Source organism: Leptonychotes weddellii, chromosome 2, assembly GCF_054177405.1.
Source record: "Leptonychotes weddellii isolate Sample4059 chromosome 2, ASM5417740v2, whole genome shotgun sequence".
Classification (NCBI taxonomy): domain Eukaryota; kingdom Metazoa; phylum Chordata; class Mammalia; order Carnivora; family Phocidae; genus Leptonychotes; species Leptonychotes weddellii.
Window position 1 is genome coordinate 61,600,026 of NC_138370.1, and position 22,360 is coordinate 61,622,385.

At 41.3% G+C, this 22,360-nt stretch overlaps 1 protein-coding gene across 4 annotated transcripts in view; it reads right to left on the minus strand.

Annotated features, from left to right (window-relative positions):
- Nucleotides 1-14,238: 14,238 nt before the first annotated feature.
- Nucleotides 14,239-22,360, minus strand: part of LRAT (lecithin retinol acyltransferase) — a 51,270-nt gene continuing 43,148 nt past the window's right edge. For all 4 annotated transcript variants that reach the window (XM_081811671.1, XM_081811678.1, XM_081811665.1 and 1 more), the window contains 2 exons: nt 21,813-22,353; nt 14,239-18,002 (listed from right to left, as the gene is read on the minus strand). In XM_081811671.1, the coding sequence (XP_081667797.1) occupies nt 17,850-18,002; nt 21,813-22,352 (693 nt within the window). In that variant the 5' untranslated portion in view covers nt 22,353 and the 3' untranslated portion in view covers nt 14,239-17,849. The remainder of the gene's footprint in view (nt 18,003-21,812; nt 22,354-22,360) is intronic.

Here is a 22,360-nt window from a genome sequence, read left to right on the forward strand (position 1 = left end):
ATTTTTATTTAAAATCACTATGCCTTGAAGCTTGTCTTTATTTATCCCTAATGCTGCGGGTAGAGTTTTTTGACCTGTTTTATCCAGCTTCTTGTTAATTTTTGGTTATACACATTGTGCTATTTATCTCTCCTATTAAATTTTTATTTTAGCTCATGTTTTTCATACTTCGCTATTTTTCTGTTATTTTCTTCGAAAGTACTGGTTCTTGCTTCATGTTACCATTAACCTCCCTTATTTCTTAGGGAATATGTATGGTGCTTATTTTAAATTTGACAGCTATTTCATTAATGTAACTTCATCCACTACAGCTTGTCCAGTTCTTTGGTCGCTGTTGTGCTCCTCAGCTCTCTAATGTTCCTTGTGAGCTCAGGGTCACGTTGATGCTCTTCATTAGTAATGTGAACTGAGGCCCAGTCCCTATATTGTATCCTTGCTGGTGAGTTTAGGGGGTTGGCAGCTGGCCAGAGGCTCCCAGAGTAAAGGAGGAAGCAGGGAGAACTCCAGGACCCCCTCTTCACTGCAGCTAGTACCACCCTGATACACTCCTCCCACTAGGGGCTGCCATTTTTCTGCATCCCAATGTCACTGTAGGGGTTCTATTCTTTCCAATAGAATTTGAATGAATGAAATGATGTAACACTAACTCTTCCAAAAATTGTTCCCATGTTCTCCCAGGAACATAGGCAATATTAGGTCACCATTCTGTTATTAATTTTGGAAATGTTAGAAGCAGGATCTGGAAAATGTCTGCGTTCAAGGAAAGTGATTTTGGTTTTCCCTTATTAGAAACTTCAGAGAAGAGGTTTAAGAGAATGTATTTAATAAAGTCTCACAGATGTTTTATCATCTAGTCAGAAACACACAATGAAGCTGAAACATTTAATAGAAGGAAAATTTACCAATCACAGCTAACATTTACTGAGCACTTATGTTGTTTTGGCACTGTGCTCAGAACTTTAAATGTGTTATCTTACTTATTCTTCACTACAATTTGATGTAAAAGTACTATTTTTATCTCTGTTTCATCAGGGAAGAAAACCAAAGCTTAGAAAGTTTAGTTGTTCTTCTTTTTTAAAGTTTTATTTATTTATTTATTTTTAAAGATTTTATTTATTTATTTGAGAGAGAGAGAATGAGAGAGAGAGAGAGCATGAGAGGGAGGAGGGTCAGAGGGAGAAGCAGACTCCTCGCTGAGCAAGGAGCCCGATGCGGGACTCGATCCAGTGACTCCAGGATCATGACCTGAGCTGAAGGCAGTCGCTTAACCAACTGAGCCACCCAGGCGCCCAAGTTTTATTTATTTTTTTAAGTAATCTCTACACCCAAAATAGGGCTCGAACTCACGACCTTGAGATCAAGAGTCACATGCTCTGCCAACTGAGCCAGCCAGGCACGCGCCCCCCCCCCACTTTTTTTTAACTTCAGTGTTCCTGATATGTAGAGATAAGAATTTAACAACAACTTTATCGTCAAGCATTGCCTTGGTGATAATAATTATGAAATCTCTGGCACTAGATCTCAGTAGCATATTCCAATGCTCACAGAGCAAAAAGAAAAGATAATAACTTGGGTAAGTTGAAAGATTCAGTGTCCGAGGGAATATGGAAATACAAACAAAAAGCTGGATTTTTTACACCCTTTTAGAAACGTTGGATAATCAATGTCTTGAAGCATGAGGTGGATTATTTCCAAAAATCTTGGTGAGAATCCCATAGGTCATTAACATGCATCATCCTTGACCCCCTGGCACCACAGTTCTAAATGAAAGATATAACTTCTCATTCAAGTAACTGGCGTTTTTCACTAGGGTGATTATCACAGTTAATAGTTACCATAATATAGGAGGCCATAGAATGCCCAGGAACTTGTAAGTTTATTTTGTTCATAAAATGATGTGTGTGTCTCTATAAAGATATAGATCACTAAAGCAATACGGTAAGCATTTAACTGCTTTGTGTTTAGAACTGGATTTACTCCTCATGGGGCTGGCCTCACTGAAGGACTACGTAGGATCACCGGGCTCGTGCTATCCTGGGAACAAGTTCTGGAAAGGACTCCAGGAGCAGAAGAGGCACCACGCCGAGAAACCTGTCACTGCAAAGCTGTTCCTCACTGTGTGGCAGTGAGGTAGTATACTTCAGACTTTCAAAGCAGTAGAAAAAGATTTGACCTCCAAGTATTTCTTGAGTATTTCCACAGTAAAGAAGTATTCTCTCTGGTAGCTAAAGGAAGAAAATTAGGGGCGAAACAGAAGACAATATTCATTCTGTAGGCTTTGATGGACCATCTCCAGTATTTGTCAGAGAACTAAACCCTGAACGATAAGAGCAAAGGTGTCATGTACACCATTCCCGTCTGGTTGGTCCAAGAGGTAATTGTAAAACTATTGATGGACCTTATATATCATGGCAGTGATTCTTAAATTCAACTGTGTTTAAGAATTGTCTTGGGGGGGCGCCTGGGTGGCTCAGTCGGTTAAGCGACTGCCTTCGGCTCAGGTCATGATCCTGGAGTCCCGGGATCGAGTCCCACATCGGGCTCCCTGCTCGGCGGGGAGTCTGCTTCTCCCTCTGACCCACTCCCCTCTCATGCTCTCTGTCTCTCATTCTCTCTCTCGCAAATAAATAAAAAAAAAAAAATTAAAAAAAAAAAAAAAAGAATTGTCTTGGGGGGCGCCTGGGTGGCTCAGTTGGTTAAGCGACTGCCTTCGGCTCAGGTCATGATCCTGGAGTCCCGGGATCGAGTCCCGCATCGGGCTCCCTGCTCAGCGGGGAGTCTGCTTCTCCCTCTGACCCTCCTCCCTCTCGTGCTCTCTGTCTCTCATTCTCTCTCTCGCAAATAAATAAAAAAAAATAAAAATAAAAGAATTGTCTTGGGGGAGGGTCTTTAAAAATGCAGATATTCAAGATGCCTGCCAAGATTTTGAATCAGCAGATTTAGCAAGAGCAATTAGGTCAACTGCACAGAACAGAACATTCTAAAATAATTCCAACTGTCTGAATACATTAACAGCTTATTTGCTCTGAAGGAACACAGTCCTTTGGTCATCACAGGGACTCATGGTTCTTTCTTCCTGCTTCACCATTTTAGGTGCCTGGCTCCCATCCATAGAGTCACCTCATGACCCAGAACACCTGCTGGCCCTCAAACCATTATGTCCACTTCCAGGCTGGCAGTGAGAGAAATGGAAAAGAAAAAGAGCACTCCTTCCCTTTCAAGGTACCTTCCTAGAAATCCTACACAGCACATCTGTCTTCATTAGATTGGTCAGAACATTGTCCCGTGGAAATGGCAGACAGGAAATGTATTTTAATAGGTGTTTTGCTAGCCCCAACTAAATAAGGATCATGTTACTGAAGAGGAGAGGAACAATGCTGTTGTGATAGCCGACTAGGAATCCCAGCTCCACTGTATGTGGAATGTTGTCCAGGAATCTGCAATTTCAACACATTTCCTGGGTGATTCTGATGCAAGTGGCCCATGGAGTACACATTGGAGAACAGTACTGTAGACAATCATAATAAGGGAAAAAGTAGAATTGGATGATATTAAGGTTTATTTTTTTTTGGATGATACTAAGGATAAAAAAAAAAAAAGCAGTCCATTTAACAGAGGCACTCAGGCCTAATGAAATGTATACCTTGAAAAGAAAACTGACATTTATTAAGAATGCTGGAAATGGGGTGTGAGTGTTAATAAAAAAAAAATTAGTTGGCTAAGTATTGTCATATTATTATATATGGACTACTATTCCCAAGTATTTGGAATAAACGAGAACACACACACACACACCCCCTCCCCACCCCGCATCCAGAGACTGATCATAATCAAATCTTTCTTTCAGGTGGAATCTTGAGTTCTGTAAAATCCCAGTTATCAATATGATTGCTAATGAATCTGAACAGTTATTTTAGCTTTCCTAGGTTCCGATTTTAGAAAAGAGGTGCCCAGTGATGACCCAAGCTGTGGTTCACATTCATGGCCTCTATGTTCAGGCCACACTTTCATTTTCCTTCCCTCCTCCTCTCCCCGGCTGCTTCCAGACTTTCTCTATTACCCAGATTCGACTTAAAAAAAGCTTTTCACTGGCAGTAGCCCTTTCTCTTCATGAAAGAGCCACACCAGCCTGGCCACTGCTGGGATTTCCAAGAGGTCAGCAGCTGGGGCACATCATTGGAACGGGCAGACCAACTAAACAACCATTCAGGGACCTCGGGGCCTGAGCGCCCTGCTGGCCTGGAAACCTCATGCAGCGCCCCAGAACCTCACTGGCCAGGCCCTGCTCCACAAAAGCACCTCAGCAGGGGAGACAAACAGCTGCTTTGCTCCCTAGAGCTAAGGCGCAGAGCAGAAACTGAGAACAGAAGAATCCCTGTGGTAAACATTAACGGAAAGAATTGGTGTGTGGGTCCCAGAAGGAACTGTAAGCCTAGAAATTAGAGCTTACAGCTTAGAGCATGGAACTCTAGCCTCTTGGTTAGCATGTTTTAAGCACATCTTTGGACTAAACCCACTGAAAGGCTCGACATGCTGTAACCTTCACAATAAGCTTGAGAAGTACGAAATATCGTCCCCCATTTGTACTGGAAAACGTTAAGAATGAGCTAGTTTGCTAAAGACTCTCAGCTGGTCAGGAGCCAGACCCACAGCCCGACCTTTCCATTTTACCCCAGAGGATCCTTGATGAAGACTGAACACAACTGTGGGGGGCAAGTGAAATTACAGTGGGGAATCACAGATAAATGTGATAATGTTTATGAAACAACAGAAAAATTAAAGGATTAAAGGACACCAACATTTCCAGGATGAATACATGCTCTTCCCATGAAATCTAGAAATACAATTATACTGACAGTCTCCCATAGATTAGATGGTGGACAAACAGGAACACTTGCAAGACAGAACAGGGCGTTTGGCAGCTTCTCAGAGTCATTAAGGGAATGCGTCACGGAGCCAGTCTGCAAGCCTATGCACCTCGCTGACAGGTGCGGTGCGTCTGCTTGGGGCAGCGAGCTGGGCAACGGGCCCACGCCCTGGGAAGCAGAGCCAGGCAGAGACACTTGAAATCAGTGCGTGGCCCAGACTTTCTTGTACATTAGTTATCTGGGCAACAGAAGAAATTTAGCAAGGTGGAGAAAAGAAAGGCCATTTGTACCTTAAACCCAGAACCAAGTGCTAAGAAGCAAGATGTTAAATCATGGAATGAGAGGAACAAAGGATTAAACAAGAAATTTACAACACTCGTGATGTACTATATGTTGGCTAATTGAATTTAAGTTAAAAAAGAAAAGAAAAAGAAAAAGAAATTGACAACACTGAGGGATAAGTGCCATGTTCATGCCTATAAAACCCAGCCTGATTAATATCACCATTAACACTGCCAGGCACGAGACTATGAGAGACAACACACAGCCACCCTTGGCCTTCTGGTGGTAAGGAAGACCTAGGGCCTCATCGTCCACATCCAGAGCACATAAAGCACCTTGCACTCAAATACTCAATGTATACGTGTTGAAAGAAAGAAAGTAAAAAGAAAAAGAACCAAAGTGTGGCCGGGTAGTTGTTTGAATGTAAGTCTGCTGCGGATCTAAAAGTGAGAGAATGCTCTTCCTTTGGCTGAATGTCTGTAGGGGGAAAATAAAAACATGGGAGACAGTGAAATCATACTCATTTTTTAGAACTCATTAAGCACTATACCAGACACTCAGAAACACTTTAAAAGAACGTATCATTTAATGCAGGAGCCTGGCAAACCAGCTGTCAACAAGGCACATGCATTGATTTCAAACCTGCAGCATGTGATGTTTTGGGTCATTTTAGCCTCTTGAACTTGGCCCTAGGCCCCATTTGAGAATCACAAAAAAGGCAGCTGCTGGGCCTGCATCCACCAGTTCACGTCGTGCACTCCAGGTGTAGTCTTTCTGTTTTTTCCCCTCACACTGCTACAAACATTCCGTCTGGGTCCTAACGGGTGCGCAGTGGGGCCACGTGAAGCTGGGAGGCCTATACTTACGAGACCAGGCCAATCCTGTGGCTTTCCGACGAGTGACATCCCACATCGGGCTCCTTGCTCAGCGGGGAGTCCGCTTCTCCCTCTCCCTCTGCCTGCCGCTCCCCCTGCTTGTGCTCTCCCTCTCTCTCTCACAAATAAATAAATAAAATCTTAAGAAAAACCCAAATAAGTCAATCAGAGAAAGAAATGTATCATATGATCTCACTGATAGGAGGAATTCTTAATCTCAGGAGACAAACTGAGGGTTGCTGGAGTGGAGGGGGGTGGGAGGGATGGGGTGACTGGGTGATGGACACTGGGGAGGGTATGTGCTCTGGTGAGCGCTGTGAATTGTGTGATGAATCACAGCCCTGTACCTCTGGAACAAATAATACATTATATGTTAAAAAAAAGAAGAAGATAGTAGGAAGGGAAAAATGAAGGGGGGGAAGTTGGAAGGAGAGACAAACCATGAGAGACTATGGACTCTGAGAAACAAACTGAGGGTTCTACAGGGGAGGGGGGTGATGGGTATTAAAGAGGGCACATACTGAATGGAGTACTGGGTATTATAGGCAAACAATGAATCATGGAACCCTACATCCAAAAAATAAATAAATAGGAAAAACAAAAAACAAACACCTAGGAGCTCTGGCCCTGGGACATTCTTGCTTCCCACCTCACCTTACCTTCCCTCTCCACAGCCTAAGGAGTTGGTTTACCCTGGTTACCAATCTAAAAGATGGTCTTTTAGGGCGCCTGGGTGGCTCAGTTGGTTAAGCGACTGCCTTCGGCTCAGGTCATGATCCTGGAGTCCCAGGATCGAGTCCCACATCAGGCTCCCTGCTCAGCAGGGAGTCTGCTTCTCCCTCTGACCCTCCTCCCTCTCATGCTCTCTGTCTCTCTCTCATTGTCTCTCTCACAAAATAAATAAAATCTTAAATAAATAAATAAATAAATAAAAATAAAAAATAAAAGATGGTCTTTTAAAGAAAAAGCAAAAACAAAAACCTGTCTCTCCCCCCCACCTGTCTCTCACTTTGCCTTCTGACACATGTCCCTCTCCTAAGCTCATCCTCTATAGGGCCTCACCCTTCAGACCCATCAGCTCTGTCCTGCTTATCCAGTGGTGCCATCAGCAAGGATTCTAAGGCATAGTTAATAAGAATAGAGACTGGAGGAAAAATGTTTAGAACTATAGGAGGATCTTCAATCCTGTCTGTTCTCAGAAAATGGCCAAGACAGATTTCTGCTGAATCAACAATATTAGATATATCACACATGTAAATAATGTCCTTCAATCTGTAAACTAGGCCTGTCATTATTTGTGATTCTACCACTCACGATAAACCTTTTGTTTGAAAAGGCTTTCCACCATTCCCCACTGGTGGAGAGCCAGGATGGTTCATTTGCCACCCCTGTTTCTCAGCTTTTCAATATTCACCAGTTGAGCTGGCCTATAATTTGGAATATGAATCGCATGGCCCAAATAATAAGTCCCAAATAAGATGTGCAGTTTAGGGAACTGTGTGTGCATCTGTGTGTTTACCAACAAACAGATAGATGGTAGAGGGACACACCTGTTGTTATTAACACAGGCTTTTGTTTTATCTTTGTATCTGCCTTGGCATTGCTTTACAAAAGGAAGCTGCCTTATAAATAGCTCGCTATGGAATTTAGAGTGTTCACCACGGTGTCAGTTTAGAAGCTCTGTATTGCCCACATCAGAAGGCTGCTGAGCACGAACAGTACCCCGGCTGTAACTGGGTACACTCAGCATACCGTAACAGAACTAACACAGACATCAGCTGTGTTGGTGAAACTCTCCCATTCCAGGGACAGGGACCAGCTTGCCTTTCCATATCACTTTCTTGTGAGGATTTAAGATCTTCAGAACAGTCACGTCATATTGAACTTTAAGCTCTACAACCAAAAAGCACAGGTAAAGGCTAGGCAAGTAAATGCGCCCCCTTCTCTTGACAAGACTGCCGGCTAGATGCCTCAGTATGATCTCGGAAAAAAACTGATGACCTCGTTTACTTGGTTGCCCACAACTAGGGCAATGGGATATGATTCTACAGAATTTAGAGTAAAAACACCAAGGCTTGAGTCCTGATACTGCATTGCTGACTACAGGATCATGAACACTGAACCCGCTTAGCCTCAATTTCCTGGACTCTAAAACGAGAATAACACCTTTGTGGTTAAAAACGAAGTCATTTAATATTTATAGGCCCCCTTTCTTCTTTATGGGGTAATAGTTATTAAATAAGCAAATGTGTGTGACAGCACTTTATAAAATAATAAATGAGAAAAATGTTAGGTATTTTCTAAAGCCACCTTCGACTCAGATAGTTCTAAGACTATGGTCACAACATGCCTTCTCATTTGAGAGTGAAAATGTTTATCTTTCAGCTCTGTAGCCCCTTTCCAAGCTCAGTGATTACTATATGATAGACACTCAGTACAGGTCAGCTGAATGAGAGGAATGCAGCGGAATCCGAATTCTCTGCTGCGGGAATGAGTTGACTGCCTTGCCCTGCCAAAAAGTAGTTAGTATACTAAGCCCGTAAGTAGAAATGTGGAGTGGTTGGTAAGTGAGCCCCCAGATGCTGGGTACCTAAGAGAGACCTCCCTGACCACACCCTGTTGCCCTCATACCAGGAAAAAAAAAAAAAATGTGTGCTTAGGAGCACATCCTAACGTGCTGACTTCAGAACATGTGTTGTGAATGAGGTGCCGTGTTGGTCACTGTCACCGCAGGTCAGTTGCCACATGGAGGCCGTCTGACTGCAGATCAGCGTGCCACAGACGCCACGACATACCATCGTTTCAGCATACTACTTAAATAAACCTTAAAACTTTCACGTTCCAGTCTCTTGCTAAGTGTCCGTTCTGCATGTCGCATCAGGTCACCTTGCATTGAAAAGTCTGGATGAGCAGGTGAAGCCACTGAGATCTGCAGTGCCTGAGTCCAGACACGCTGGAAAGATGAACAACTCCTACATAGGGAAAAATAAAGATGAAGCGCCAAGAATGAAAACGGACTCATGTCCCTAAGTAAAATAATAATAATGATGATGATAATAATAAATAAATAAAATAATAATAAAAAAGGAAACCAGCAAATTTACAAATTATATTTAATCATACTTAATGACACAGCAAGGAGGTAAACTCTGAAACGCTCACGCGAAGCCAAGATTATGACTCCTTCAGTTCATGCCCATTCAAGCCACATAGCCCTCTCGCACAGTGACTTAAACTTTTATTTCTGCCTCGTTATAAGAAGACAAAGACTGCAGTTCATCAATCCCACCCATTCCCACTTTCTAGTACGAACCAATGGATGGACCTATTTTGGGGGGGATCAGTTTGAGGCCTGGCAGGAAAACCAAGAGAATCATATTCAGAGAATCACTGCTCTGAAAGAAAAGTCTTCTTGTTGGTTTGTCGACCTATTGCTGAGGTGTCTAAAGAATAAATGCAGGGCGCCTGGGTGGCTCAGTTGGTTAAGTGACTGCCTTCGGCTCAGGTCATGATGCTGGAGTCTCGGGATCGAGTCCCGCATCGGGCTCCCTGCTCGGCAGGGAGTCTGCTTCGTCCTCTGACCCTATCCCCTCTCATGTGTTCTCTCTCTCTCATTCTCTCTCTCTCAAATAAATAAAATCTTTAAAAAAAAAAAAAAGAATAAATGCAAAAAGTACATTTTCTCAAAACCTCAAGATATCCATAGCTCTTGGTTTCAGAGTGGTCAGGGGAAGGAGCGCCAGCAATGTGGAGAAATCCAAGCTGCGGAAGGAGGGGTGCCAGTCCCCCACAGCAGCCACAAAGAGAAACACGGATGGAGTGGCTGCTTACCTCCTGAGGAGCTAGTCCCTCAGACGGCTGTGGTGCTCTAAAGCCATTTCCTTCATTCTCCTTATTTTCAGTTTTTCCTGTCTTATGTCTTAAATTCCTTTATAGCTTTTACGGTAACTGTGGCAAATAATGTTATTGACATTTGAAGCCCGTTCCCTGGAAAAATTAGATGTAAGGACGAAACAAAGAGAATTGACCACTGTTAATTTCTCCGACAGTCCTTTGTGACTTGCCAGAGGTGAAGTGGAGAGAGATGTGTGTGCACTTGTGGGGTGTGGAGCTGAGTTGGGGAGTCTCAAAGAGGAAATAAATCTTGATGATGCTTCAGCATGTAGCAATTGCTACGTTTTGGTTTTCCACCCAGCAGTGAGGCACCTGGTCAGATCAGGTGTCTGGACCAACATGGAGCTTACAGCTCTGGTTCTTCTGCTTGAGCAGATCCTTAGGGGGCGGCTGCAGGCTGAGCCAGGCTGAGCAGACAAGAGCGGTTTATCTGATAAATTTTGGAGTTTCAGCTCACTGATTTACTCAGTACAAACAAGAAGATTTACTTAGGAATACTAACACATTCTTCTTCAAAGAATAGATGATTCAGCCAAGTAGCAGACAAAATGATCTCAAAACTCTACATTCATTGAGATCAATATAGATCTAATGGATAAGAAACCATTATTTTGTATAATATTCGTTGAACATGTTAGCAGCTTGGATTGGTTTAATCTTCCATTATGGTTTTTATGACTTTTATTTTTTATTTTTTTTAAAGATTTTATTTACTTATTTGACAGAGAGAGACTGCGAGAGAGGGAACACAAACTGGGGAAGTGGGAGAGGGAGAAGCAAGCAGGCTTCCCGCTGAGCAGGGAGCCTGAGGCTTGGCTCAATCCCAGGACCTTGGGATCATGACCTGAGCCGAAGGCAGACGCTTAACAACTGAGCCACCCAGGTGCCCCTGACTATTTTAATCTGTAGAGAATCTGAAGTACCTATGAGGTTATGATGCCCCCCAAAATTCCAATAGCATTTGAATCTGAGTCTTACACTGTGTCTTAATTTCTCCATCATTCTGTGAGAGAGAAGAAATGGTAATGGACTCCCCTCGACAGGTTGTTTGAATGAGAGCCCAAGACTCTAGAGTCCTATGCCGTATGGTTTTTGTTTTTACTCCTTCCCATCCGCACCACCCCCCCGACCTTATCAGACTTTCCATCTGAACATGTGTTCTTTTCAAAGAAGACAATAGAAATGGGAATGTTCATTGATTTGATCTCTGATACTAATCACTGCTCTGAAAGAAAAGTGCAGTTCTAATATCCCAAAAAGAGTGTTTGTCCCTCAGAAAATAATTATGAAAATTAACTTGATTTATGCTTCTTAAATGAGGCATAAAGCAGTTCACAGTATGTTCCCTTCTAAAGAATGCTGAAGGGGAAACAGAGATGTCAGATATTCTGCTGTTTTTTGAATCGTTGGGCTTTATTTGTTTACTTCCTTTTCCCACCAAGCTATGACAAAAGGAAGTCCACACTCATTTTCCATTTACATTTCAACCCATAATTTGCCTTCTCCCTTAACCTCCTGAACACCCCCGTACCTAACAATAGTGGGATACTTATTCATCAAGGCCACTCAATCCCCTTATTGGTCAAATCCACTGTGTGATGAGAGTCCCTATCTCTCTTCTATATCGCGATGCTATTCAGATTTTTAGCTTCTAAAACTCACTCCTTCCTGGCCTCCTCACACAGCTTCTCCTTGTTCTACTCTTAACATTTGTGCCACTATTCCTCAGTCTTCTTCTAGAACTGTTCTTGATCTTTCTTCTTCCCTCTTATATTTTTGTGACCTTAATCTCACCTCCTTCCACTTTTGAAAAATTCTGCATAGACTCCCCCAGATGGTCTAATTCATATCCTTGGCTTCAACCACCACTGTTATGACTCCTAAATATATCCCCATCCCTGAGCTCTGTCTTGAGCATGAGACTCCAGTCTCCAGTTGTCTACTCTGTATTTCCACCTATGAGACCAGAGACTTCTCAAACTTATATATCCAGACCAGGCTTGTCCTACTTCTCCCAAGGCCGACTCCCCCAAATTAGCCAGTATGTCACATACAACCAGTTACACTTATCCCAGTGCCCAATCGCAGGCTGTTATGCCTCAGACGCATTTCTTGCCTTTCTTGGCAGGCTCTTCTGCCAGCTGGCTTCTGGCTTGGTTGGCCAATGTGAGGCCTTTGTGGGAGATTGGACGGTGAGAAGGGGAAACCAGGGTATTACACGCATATACATATACATCCCGCCCGACGAGACTTAGAATGGTTTCTGTTTTCTTCATTGGACCTGTCTGAAACCCCCTCCTTCTCACCCCTCAAATCAATCCATTCTCTCTTCTGCATCCTCATTGCCATTGAATTACTGCTGGTCTTCATCATTTCTCTCCTACATTTTGGTGATAGAATTTATGTCCTTTAAGTTACATCTCCTCATCTAATCCACTCTCTACATACTTGCAGAACGAACTGTGATGATAATGAGATGTTACTCTCTTCTTTAAACTAAAACTGATAGCTATCCTCAAAGGAAAATCAGTCACAAGTAGCCCCGTTAGAATAGATCACCATCCCTTGGAGCATGTCATTGTGCAACTTGGCAACAACTGATTGGCCCAAGGATGTCATCTGATCTGAAAGGAACAGACCTAAAGGATATGGGCCTCAATGGCCATGAGGTAGCCCAGCAGAGAACTTTGTTCATGACCACCAATATTGCATAATGACTGGTCAGCTTAATTAGATCGTTTGGAAATTTTAAACGAGAGAGACAGAGGCCCAGCAGAGTGGAGAAGTAGAAGAAACACAAAATCAAGGTGTAAGGAAAACCATGAGGCAGCAGAAGCGTCAATACACCGAAGGTTGGGAGCAGTAGGTGGGCAGCAATAGGAGTAGCAGCCATAAGCTCAGCGGAATGATGTATCTGGGACAAAATCTAGAATCAAGAGGAGGGTGGCACCAGGGTTGTTGTTGGAACGTGGGAGCAGTTGTGAGCTGATTGGGGAGATGTGACCTTTCATCCTTTGATTCCTATATTCCCACTTCTCCATGTACCCTTAAATAAACCCCCGTCCATAAGCCTTACATTTCTCTTCCTAACAACGCAATCCCACCCCTATTCAGCATGTGTTTGACAAAACTGCATGCTCATAAGGCTCACCTGAGGTACTCGGAAAGTTTAGGAAATGCCTTCTTTCCACTTCAGAGTCTCAGTGTCAAGTTCTCCATGATCTTGCCTCTTGTCTCTAACATCACCTGAGTCTAGTGTTGCCTTCCTCAAAGGAACGGTGGAACCGTAGGGCTACTTTTCTCTCAAAGCAACAATATAAACACAGGTACTTGTTCTCAGGGATTGGTAGCAATCCAACCATGCGTTGGGTTCTCCTGGCTCTGTCCTTTGTATGTGCTTCTCCAGGTGCCTGTACTGGCCTGGAGAAAGGTCTCTTTCACTTCAAACGTTTGTACTCTTTACAACTCAGTTAAGGTATCATTGAAAACTTGTTTCACATCTCTCTCCTCCACTGGCCCCCAACGGACAGGTATAGGTTTTGTCTCTGCCCTTCTGACACTTGTACAAGCTTATCATTGTTTTGAAACCTATTTGCTTGCCATTCTTTCTCATGAGACTGAGCAACTATAGGACTAAGATTCCAACTAGTTCATTCTTTTGTGGCCCTGCCTGGAGCACACAAAAGGTCTGCAAGAAACTAATACATTCACTGGATGAAAGCTTGCCTTATTTACGGGAGGCCTCAGGAAGCCAAGGTCATATAGAGGAAAGAAAACTGGAGTCAGATTGTGGCTCTGCCTCTGGTTATTTGTGTAATCGCGAAGTATCTCAACCTCTGTGCCTGATTTTCCATGTCCGACACGTGGTTAGATGTTTAAGGGTTTGGCTCAGTAACCTCTGTGGTTCTTTGCAATGTTGTAAATGTATCTCAAGACTGACCCTGGGATTTGCTGCTACTCACATTGCATCCCTGCTCGACCCGTAGCCAGAGTAAAATGGCAGGCCACACTGGTAGTGTTAAATATCTGGTGATTGAGTTCATGCGCAGGGCTCTATGCGTTGTTGCTGCTTGGCTTTGTGGAATGGAGAGGAGAATTGTTATTTCCTATCATGCAGAACCTTTTTCTACATAATCGAGGTCAGCTTCCAGATGTAGATAACATAGATCATATCAATGTGAAGGCAGATCCGCATAGTTTTAATTTCAAATATGTAAAGCTAGCTATGTTCAGTAAAGGAAGCCTTGAAAGACAAAATTCTTCAGGCTACCATGTTCAGAAAAATATTTATGTATATCAAATTCAAAGAGAAGAGAGGGTAGTATATAAAATCGATTTTATTTCATGCACATATATACCAAATATAAATCTAGTTGAGCTAACAGATCTCGGTTAGATAAAAATCTCTAAACAGATTATATAAAACACAATATTGGCAATCAGCATTTCTTATATGCTTTTCATCTATCACAACAAGACTTTGCTATTGACGTAACTGTGATATCACTGGAAAACTTTTTTTTTTTTTTTTTAATATTTGACAGTAATAGTATAAAACAGAAATGGAAAAATAGGAAATACATCTCTATTCTGAAAAAAAATTTTTAAACAACAAATCTGTAATTCTTTGCTTGTCCTTGCAAAGACAACAGAACTAGCAGAACAACGATCTGGAATATCCAATATACATACAGTCACCACATGAAGTTATATTTCAGTAACTAACTTTTTGGCAGGAAGGGATGCATGACTCCTCCCTGACACCCTACCAACAGTTACTCATGAGTCAAATAGAAGGATTTGGCTAGTCTGCTGAGATTTCCTTGACATGTTTGCTCCCCACCCTCACAATTACAGGCCCTGATTTGAGAGATTAAGGACCATAACTAGTCTCCTAAGAGAGCCCCTTGTCCTGTCTTGCCCCATGCCCTATCCTTCCTCTATACTTTTGGGAGTTACCTTGCTGAACTCAAACCTCCACTGCCTGTTCATAAAGTCTAAACTTCTTGGTCTGCACAAAACTTGTGCCCACCTGATCATTTTCTCTTTTTCCAACCTCTCCTTAACAACCTTGCTCCACTCTAGCCTCTGAACCACTTGCCTCTGCCTGAATGCCCCATGCAGTTCCATGCTTCAGTCATCGAACAGTCGAGTGCCTCCCACTTGTGTGCTAGGCATGGTGTGGGTAGTTTTCCTGCATTCGCTCATACTGTTCCCAATGTGTAGAACGTCCTACTCAAAATCTGTACCCCTGGAAAACATCCCAGGTTTCCAAGTCTCAGTACGCAGTCACTATAATTTTGGCCTTATCGGTTAAAACTAACCAGGTCATCTTCTGTGCTTTACACCAGCTCTGTTGCATGGTCTTAATGCCTCTACATCAGTGCGGCCATAAACTGTGAGGTCCATGTCTCCTTCTTCTTTTCATTCCTATTACCTGCATGGTACTTGACACATTATTTCATCTCAGCCCCAGCTAGTTCTTTGGCCTTCATCTACATATGACAACAAAAGAAGCAACAAAAAGCTGCCTTAGACAGTAATCATTTCACAAATTAGAAGGGAAATTTGGAACTGTAAGGAACGTGCAGAATCCTAAGGATGAATCTTAACTAATGAAGCCCAGAGGCATTCATCAGAGACACAGGAATGGCTCAGTTTCTTCCACAACCACAATCAGGGATCTGTGCTTCTTCTACCTTGTTAAGCAACTAATCAAACTGGGCACAACAAAACAAAACTTTCCTTTGTCCTAAGTTCAACAAATCCTAGTGTTGTGGAATATTGGATAAATAAAACCTTCCTTCCAGTTTCCTCTTCCTGTAAATAGTAGAACATCGGTGTGATGAAATCACCTCCTACTACTTCTCAACCTAATGCCAGATTGCCTACTTCAGATTTCTCTGACCTTCGGGAAGATTTAATTGCTTCTTCCTCCGTATTCCTGTAGCACTGCATACACTCTAATATAGGTAGTTTAAAAATAATAATATTAATTCTAGACCATGAAATTACAACAGGTCAGTGCCTGGCATATAATGAACACCCAAATGAATGAGGAATTGGATCTTATTTTAAGGATATGAAGTAAGACTAATTATGTTAATTCTAACCTTAATATTTCCCTTAGCATTTAATAAGGGATTATTATTGTGAACACAGATTTAACATCAGGCAGTGGTTTTTGCTACCTGAAATACTGAAGTCTGCAAAAAACGTATTTATTTAGGAGGACACCATATGTTTAAAAAAATCGATTTATTTAAACAGATGCTACAAAGGTAATACACAGTAAGTAAAAAACCACTAATACAATAGAATTGTTTTCATGTATACATACTTAAGATAATTTTAAGTGGTTGGAATAGGCCCAGAGAACCTTTATTCTGTGGTGGTGCCATTTTGTGTTTTGACTATTTAAAAACATTTTAAATGACTAAACACAAAGTTCAATTATTATTAAACTCCAACTGAATTTGTTGTAAATTAGTGGCAGTAAAACATCAGCTACACTAAAATCTGCTCTTAAATTTGTTCTGGTTAGATCACTGAGTAACCGACTCTACTCTCCCCATATCACTCATTATGTGACTCATTATCTTGTGACTCCTGATAGTTTATAAAGCAATTTTAGTACTTGAAATGCAAGTCTAGCTTATGGCCTAGTTTTTATAATTTGGTAAGTCTACAAAAGTATTTGAAGCTTGCTTTAACAGTGCTACATCTCAACCCTGATATTAAAACAGCCTCAGTGTAATCAATTTACATGCCTGGTGGCACTAAGACACTCAGGAACTACTTCAGACAGTTATTTCCTTGTGGCATCCTTCTTTTAAGGATGGAAACTATACTTTGCAATGAAATGAAGAAATCTGTTAGAAGACAAATCTGAGGACTTTTAAAAATTATACAGTACATTAGTAAGTGCTTTAAAAAGTAAACCATCCAATGACATATATGAAAGTTATACCATGGATGCAAGGTCATAAGAAAACAGATTAAACTTGTTTTTACATTCACTTCTACAAATGCTCTCTAGTAACCACACTGGTATTATAAAGCAATCAAGAACAACGTTTGTCTCTCACCAGTCTGTGTATATGCAGATATTTGCATATTTAATTGGCACATACACACTCCAAGTATACAAATTACTTCAATCCTATATCCATTTACCTCTCAGAGTGGTTTAATGTCACCACAGTGACACATAAAAGGAAAAAAAGAAAAAATGAATGCCAGGCTTCCGAGTAAGTAAAGCCAAATCAGATTGTTCAACTGATGCTATAGTAGCTTATTTCTGCAGGAAAACACAGATTTCTATAGTTCTGGTCAGTTACTTTATCATTAAACTCTAACTTCGCCAACATGGTTTCAAGTAATGAAAGTATTTTTGACTTATTGGGAATTATACGTAATACATGGGGAAAAAAAACAGATCATGAATTTTTTTTGCCAATCATCAAACATGTTCTCATCTGAACGAGGGAAATTCTCTTAGTTTAATATAAGTTTTTCAATGAAACAATAAATTTACAATGAAGTTAGTGGTCTCATTCAATAGGTCTTCTAATCTTCAAATTCAGGCCTAAGAGAGAAGAACAATGATTACAGGAGAAAAAAAATAAATAAATACTCTCCTGTGGCCATCATCTTAGGGGCCGGTTCTCTTGTAATGATGAATTCTATCACAAGTTGTCACGTTTCCAAGATCTGCACAGGGCTTTAAAATGGAACTGCCTGAGAAGATTCAGAAAGCCTTTGTTCTTGGGCTTACACAGTAAGCACTTTGCGTGATTCTTAGTCACATTTTTATCCAGAACACAGTGTTACCGGTCACATTTTTGTCGACGATGCTTATACTGACTTGTGCTCTATAAATATAAACATATTTATACACAAAATACAACACTGACATGGGGATATGAAGTTAGCCAGCCATCCATAAGAAGAATGGGATAAAAATTGCAGGAAGGGTAGTATAGGATGCCAAGCCCAGACAGACTATAGATGCCAATCCCAAGACCGCTGAAGCGAGAACACTTCTCTGATCACGAATAATTATCTTCACATTCTCACAGAACTGGAAAATAAAATTTAAGAATATTAGAAAAGGGGGCTGAACCTAAGAAGAATCACATGTACCAAATAGTAAAGCATAATTTTCTCACCTATTTTCTGTCTAACAGAAAAACCAGAATTTCTCTTATGACTTCAGAAAGAATTTAAGGTATGAATAGTTCAGTTTCTTGATTCCACATCCCATAGTAACTGAAATGATGCTTCAGGCAACTAGGTTCACAAAGGCAGCTGCCTTTGTAAATACAGACTTTTTATAGAAAACTACAGAGAATGTAACCACATAAAAGTTATTCAGGATTAAAGGTTAAAACTTTAAACTGCCTGTCAATAACAATAACATATTCTACAATTTCATAAGCAAAGGAATCTCTAATCTTGAGTGATAAAATTTAGCCTATTATCATTGGTGAATTCAGTTCCTACAACTCGTCATTTGAAAATTTGATGATACCAATGAAAACTGTCCTCATAGGTCTCAAAATCTAAAGGCACAGAAAGTCTCATTTTTTGGTCATATCCCATTCTCTGAGTAGATTAAATTCAGTCAGTTATGTGACATAAAATTGGCTGCTGGAGATAAAGGTAAATTAAATATGATCCCTACTCCTGAGGAAGGCATTCTTCTAATATGTGAAATTGTTCTTCTTTAAAAACCAAATTTACTCAGAAGTGATGGCTTATATTTGAGTCCTGGCTCACCTCTTATTAGCTCCAGTAAATCTCATGTAAATCATTTAACTTGTCCAGACTACCCTCTTCTCTTCCATGGGAATAAGAAGGTTGTTGTGAGGATCAAGTGAGATCTTTAATGCAAAAGTATTCTTCCACATGCTGCATAAATGTAAGGCATTACAATGATTATTATTACTGCTACATCTGTTGACAATTAGCTCTACCTCATCACTGTCTGGGCAAAATTTAGCAATGAACTGCTCTATTTTTGTATGTGACTTGTGCTACTCATACTAGTTTTAAGCTCCTTTTCTAGACATGACATTGTATATGCTTTGAGGGTCTCCTACAGTGGCCTATACGGTCCTGGACAGCTAGGTTTCTAAATTCTTAATGGGCAGAGTATACAAGCCCAATATATTTTAATGCACTATCTTGACTGTAAGGTTGTCTCTCTCCATACTTTTATACAATTTCTAGACAAATTCCTGTTCCTGTTAGTTATCCAGATGTTGTTTTCTTACATGTCAAACAGATGATTTGTCTCTTTCTGCGAAACAAAAACATTGAGTCCCAAATACACAATCTTAAAGTGGTGAAGATCAAACTAAATGAAGTTTTCAGGACAATGAGAAAAGGTGCTTGGCAAATAATGGGAAGATATGCGTTTAGGTAAATGAGTAAGCTGTCTTCGTACAGTTACGCTCTTTTTGTCTTTTTCCCAATAATTGTTAATTAAGGAAAATGGAGAAGCATGGTGGACTCCTTTCCCCAAAAGCAGATTTTCTCAAGGAGCATCTTATTTCTAATGTCCTGTTCTTGTTCACTTGGCCATTAGCCCAAGGAGGCATCTCTAGTGGTGCTCAACGGGAGGGAATGTCCTGCATTGCTAGAAGGTAGCCTGTTGGGGCACTTTTTGAGTACGGAAACCCCAGAAATTAAAAGGGGTATTTGCATTCATTTTTTGGCAATAAAATCAGTACCAGCAACATTAAAAAAAAGAGTTGAAAAAGCATAAGGCATAATAAGAGTAATTAAGGGCTTTATAGTTTATAGAACTCTGAAATTGTTAATAGTAATATAAAACTCCCTTAATTTTAAGATTTCTAAACTTGTTAAAAAGAGCTTCACATCACAAAAAAGCAAAATGTTTTCTTCCAATTTATTTTCAAATTAGTTGCTGTGCTTTCATGAGGGAAAGTGCTCTTCAAAGTATTTATAAACTTAAATTTAAATTTAAGTAAGAGACAACTTGCAGCTCTCAGTGTTAGGCTTACAATAGTATACATAGATGGAGAACTCAACAATCGGACCCTGAATCAAGTAATTCCTTACATCTCTGAAAAGTAGAAATCAGTCCTCCTTCAGTATTAATGACCTACTTCGCTCAAGGCATGTTCAAAAAAACAGTTCTTAGAATTGGAAATTTGGGGATGGGGATTTTTTTTTTTTCCCCGGGAAATCTACTCTGGCCAAATTGTTTGTTACACCATTCAAAGTGAAGACAAAAACTCAGTTTCACAAGAGGTGCTATGCAGCAACAGCAATTAAAACATTTCTCTACTTCTGTAAAACCTTACAAAGTTTCCAAAGATGAAAAACTACTCCAGCTAGTTATTTATGCAGATTAAATATTTTACTACCTCAAAAAAAGCACTTGTGATGTGTTTTTTGTTTGTTTGTTTGTTTTTGGTCAAAATACAGAATACAGTGCTCTATGTGTTCCATGAAAGGGTAACTGCTAATTACTGGTTAGAAGTACAGTTTTTCCTTAGAGAAATAATTTGCTTGGTTCCTAAGTAAATCTGACCTGCTTCCTTTTGTACACTTTTGGAGCCAGTGTTTGTAAATGTAGTGAAGTTCATTTCTAATCAGGCCTGGACTGGGGCTGTGATTCTTAAATCATTGCACACTGCTCAAACTATAGTTTTATTTTACTAGATTGAGTCTGTTGTGGCTCTATAAATAATCTATAAGAAGTTTCATATACTGATGTATAAAAAGCATAGTACTTGTATGTTCTGCCACAGAGGAGAAAAAGATTTTCCCATATGGGTCAAAAAATTAATCAAGATGTGGAGCAATACAAAATCGGTTGCATGGACTCATTCTTTTCGTCCAGAAAGTATCTAAACATGAAGCCTAAAATGTGAAGCTCATTAGGTGATGGCCCAGGTTTCAGTTAAGAGTGAACATTAACAATAACCTCTTTAACAACTACAGTGAAGCCTGAGAAAGCTACTAATTGCAAATGCAGTTGCAGGCTTAAAAAGTTAATTATCTTTAAGTTAAGAGGTTTCAAAAGGAAATAAAAAATCCACCCTACCCCCCCCCACCCCTTTGGATTTGTGGCTAATTTAATCATCTTCAATGCTAATACTGTTTGTTTGGTTTTTTTTGAGTGCTCATAAAAATTACAACATTGAACGGACCTTCTTGAAAACCAATTGTTTTTATCTCTGAGGGACCCATAAACAATCCCACCTTTGGAGCTAAGGGTTAAAAGATGCCTAACAATGAGGAAGTCTAGATGGGGATTAAAGCCTTCAAAGAAAGAATTCAGAATACCAAGGAAATGACTTCTCTGAAGCCAGACACCGGAGTAAGGAATCTACCAGGGAGGTCTTCCTACTGGGAATTTTGATAGTTTATATTAAGCAAAGGGAATTCACTCTGCAGCTTACAGACGGAGAAACCTGCAGGCTTCCTTAATTTTAAAGGCACAACAATTTGTACACAGGGTTATAGATAAAATACAAACTCTGAACGCCTTTCTTCCAATTGCAATTCTTGGGGAAATTTGCAAGCACACAGCGACAGATTTTCTCTTGACCCCCGCAACCCCCACCTGTCCTTTTGTCATTTCGATGACGCTGGGTGGACACCCTGACGACCTCTGCAGCAATAACTGGGTAGATTTGGAATCGCTGACAGCGGTACTGCATTGTCATACTCTTTAATCCCGCATTTTGAGGTTACCTTGCAAGGGACAACGCTATTTATTTACTTGGCCTCCTTTAGGAACACCAGAGAGATCGTTACTCATTCTAGAACTCAATCCCTGATCCCAGAGTATAGAAAAAGGTTAGGGATGGGAAAGGGCGTCCCCACCGAACCCACCGGCGAGTCACACGTGTACCTTGTCGGCCTGGGGGCTGATCGAGGTGCCGAATCTGCAGTAGGTCACAAAGTGCTCACAGTTGTTCCACAGTAGGCTGTAGGGAGTTATGCCCAGCAGCTTCTCCGCCCTCTGCGCCACCTCTTCGTTGAGCAGCGCCTTCTTCTTGAGGGACTTGTCCAGGTGATTGACCAGGATGTCGGCTCCGTAGGCGAAGTCCTCCACCGTGTCCACACGGATGCTGGCTACCCTGCCAATGACGCCCAGGATGAGACGCTTGTTGGAGACCACCTTCTGCGTGCGCCCCTTGTCTTTGGTCAGGGCCAACAGGATGTCGGGCATCATGTGGGCGACACGGTTGTCGCCCAGGTAGATGCCGTAGTGGGTCAGGTGGGTCCGGGGCACTTCCAGCACGTCGCCGCGAAGGAAGGAGCTGATCTCATTGTAACTATTCCTCGCCTTGTCTTCGCCCGGGGTGCCCGAACTGAAGAGCTTGAAGTTGGAGATGAGGAGCAGCTTCTCCAGCAATTGGGACAGCGCCTCCAGCATAGGGTTCTTCATCCTGCAGG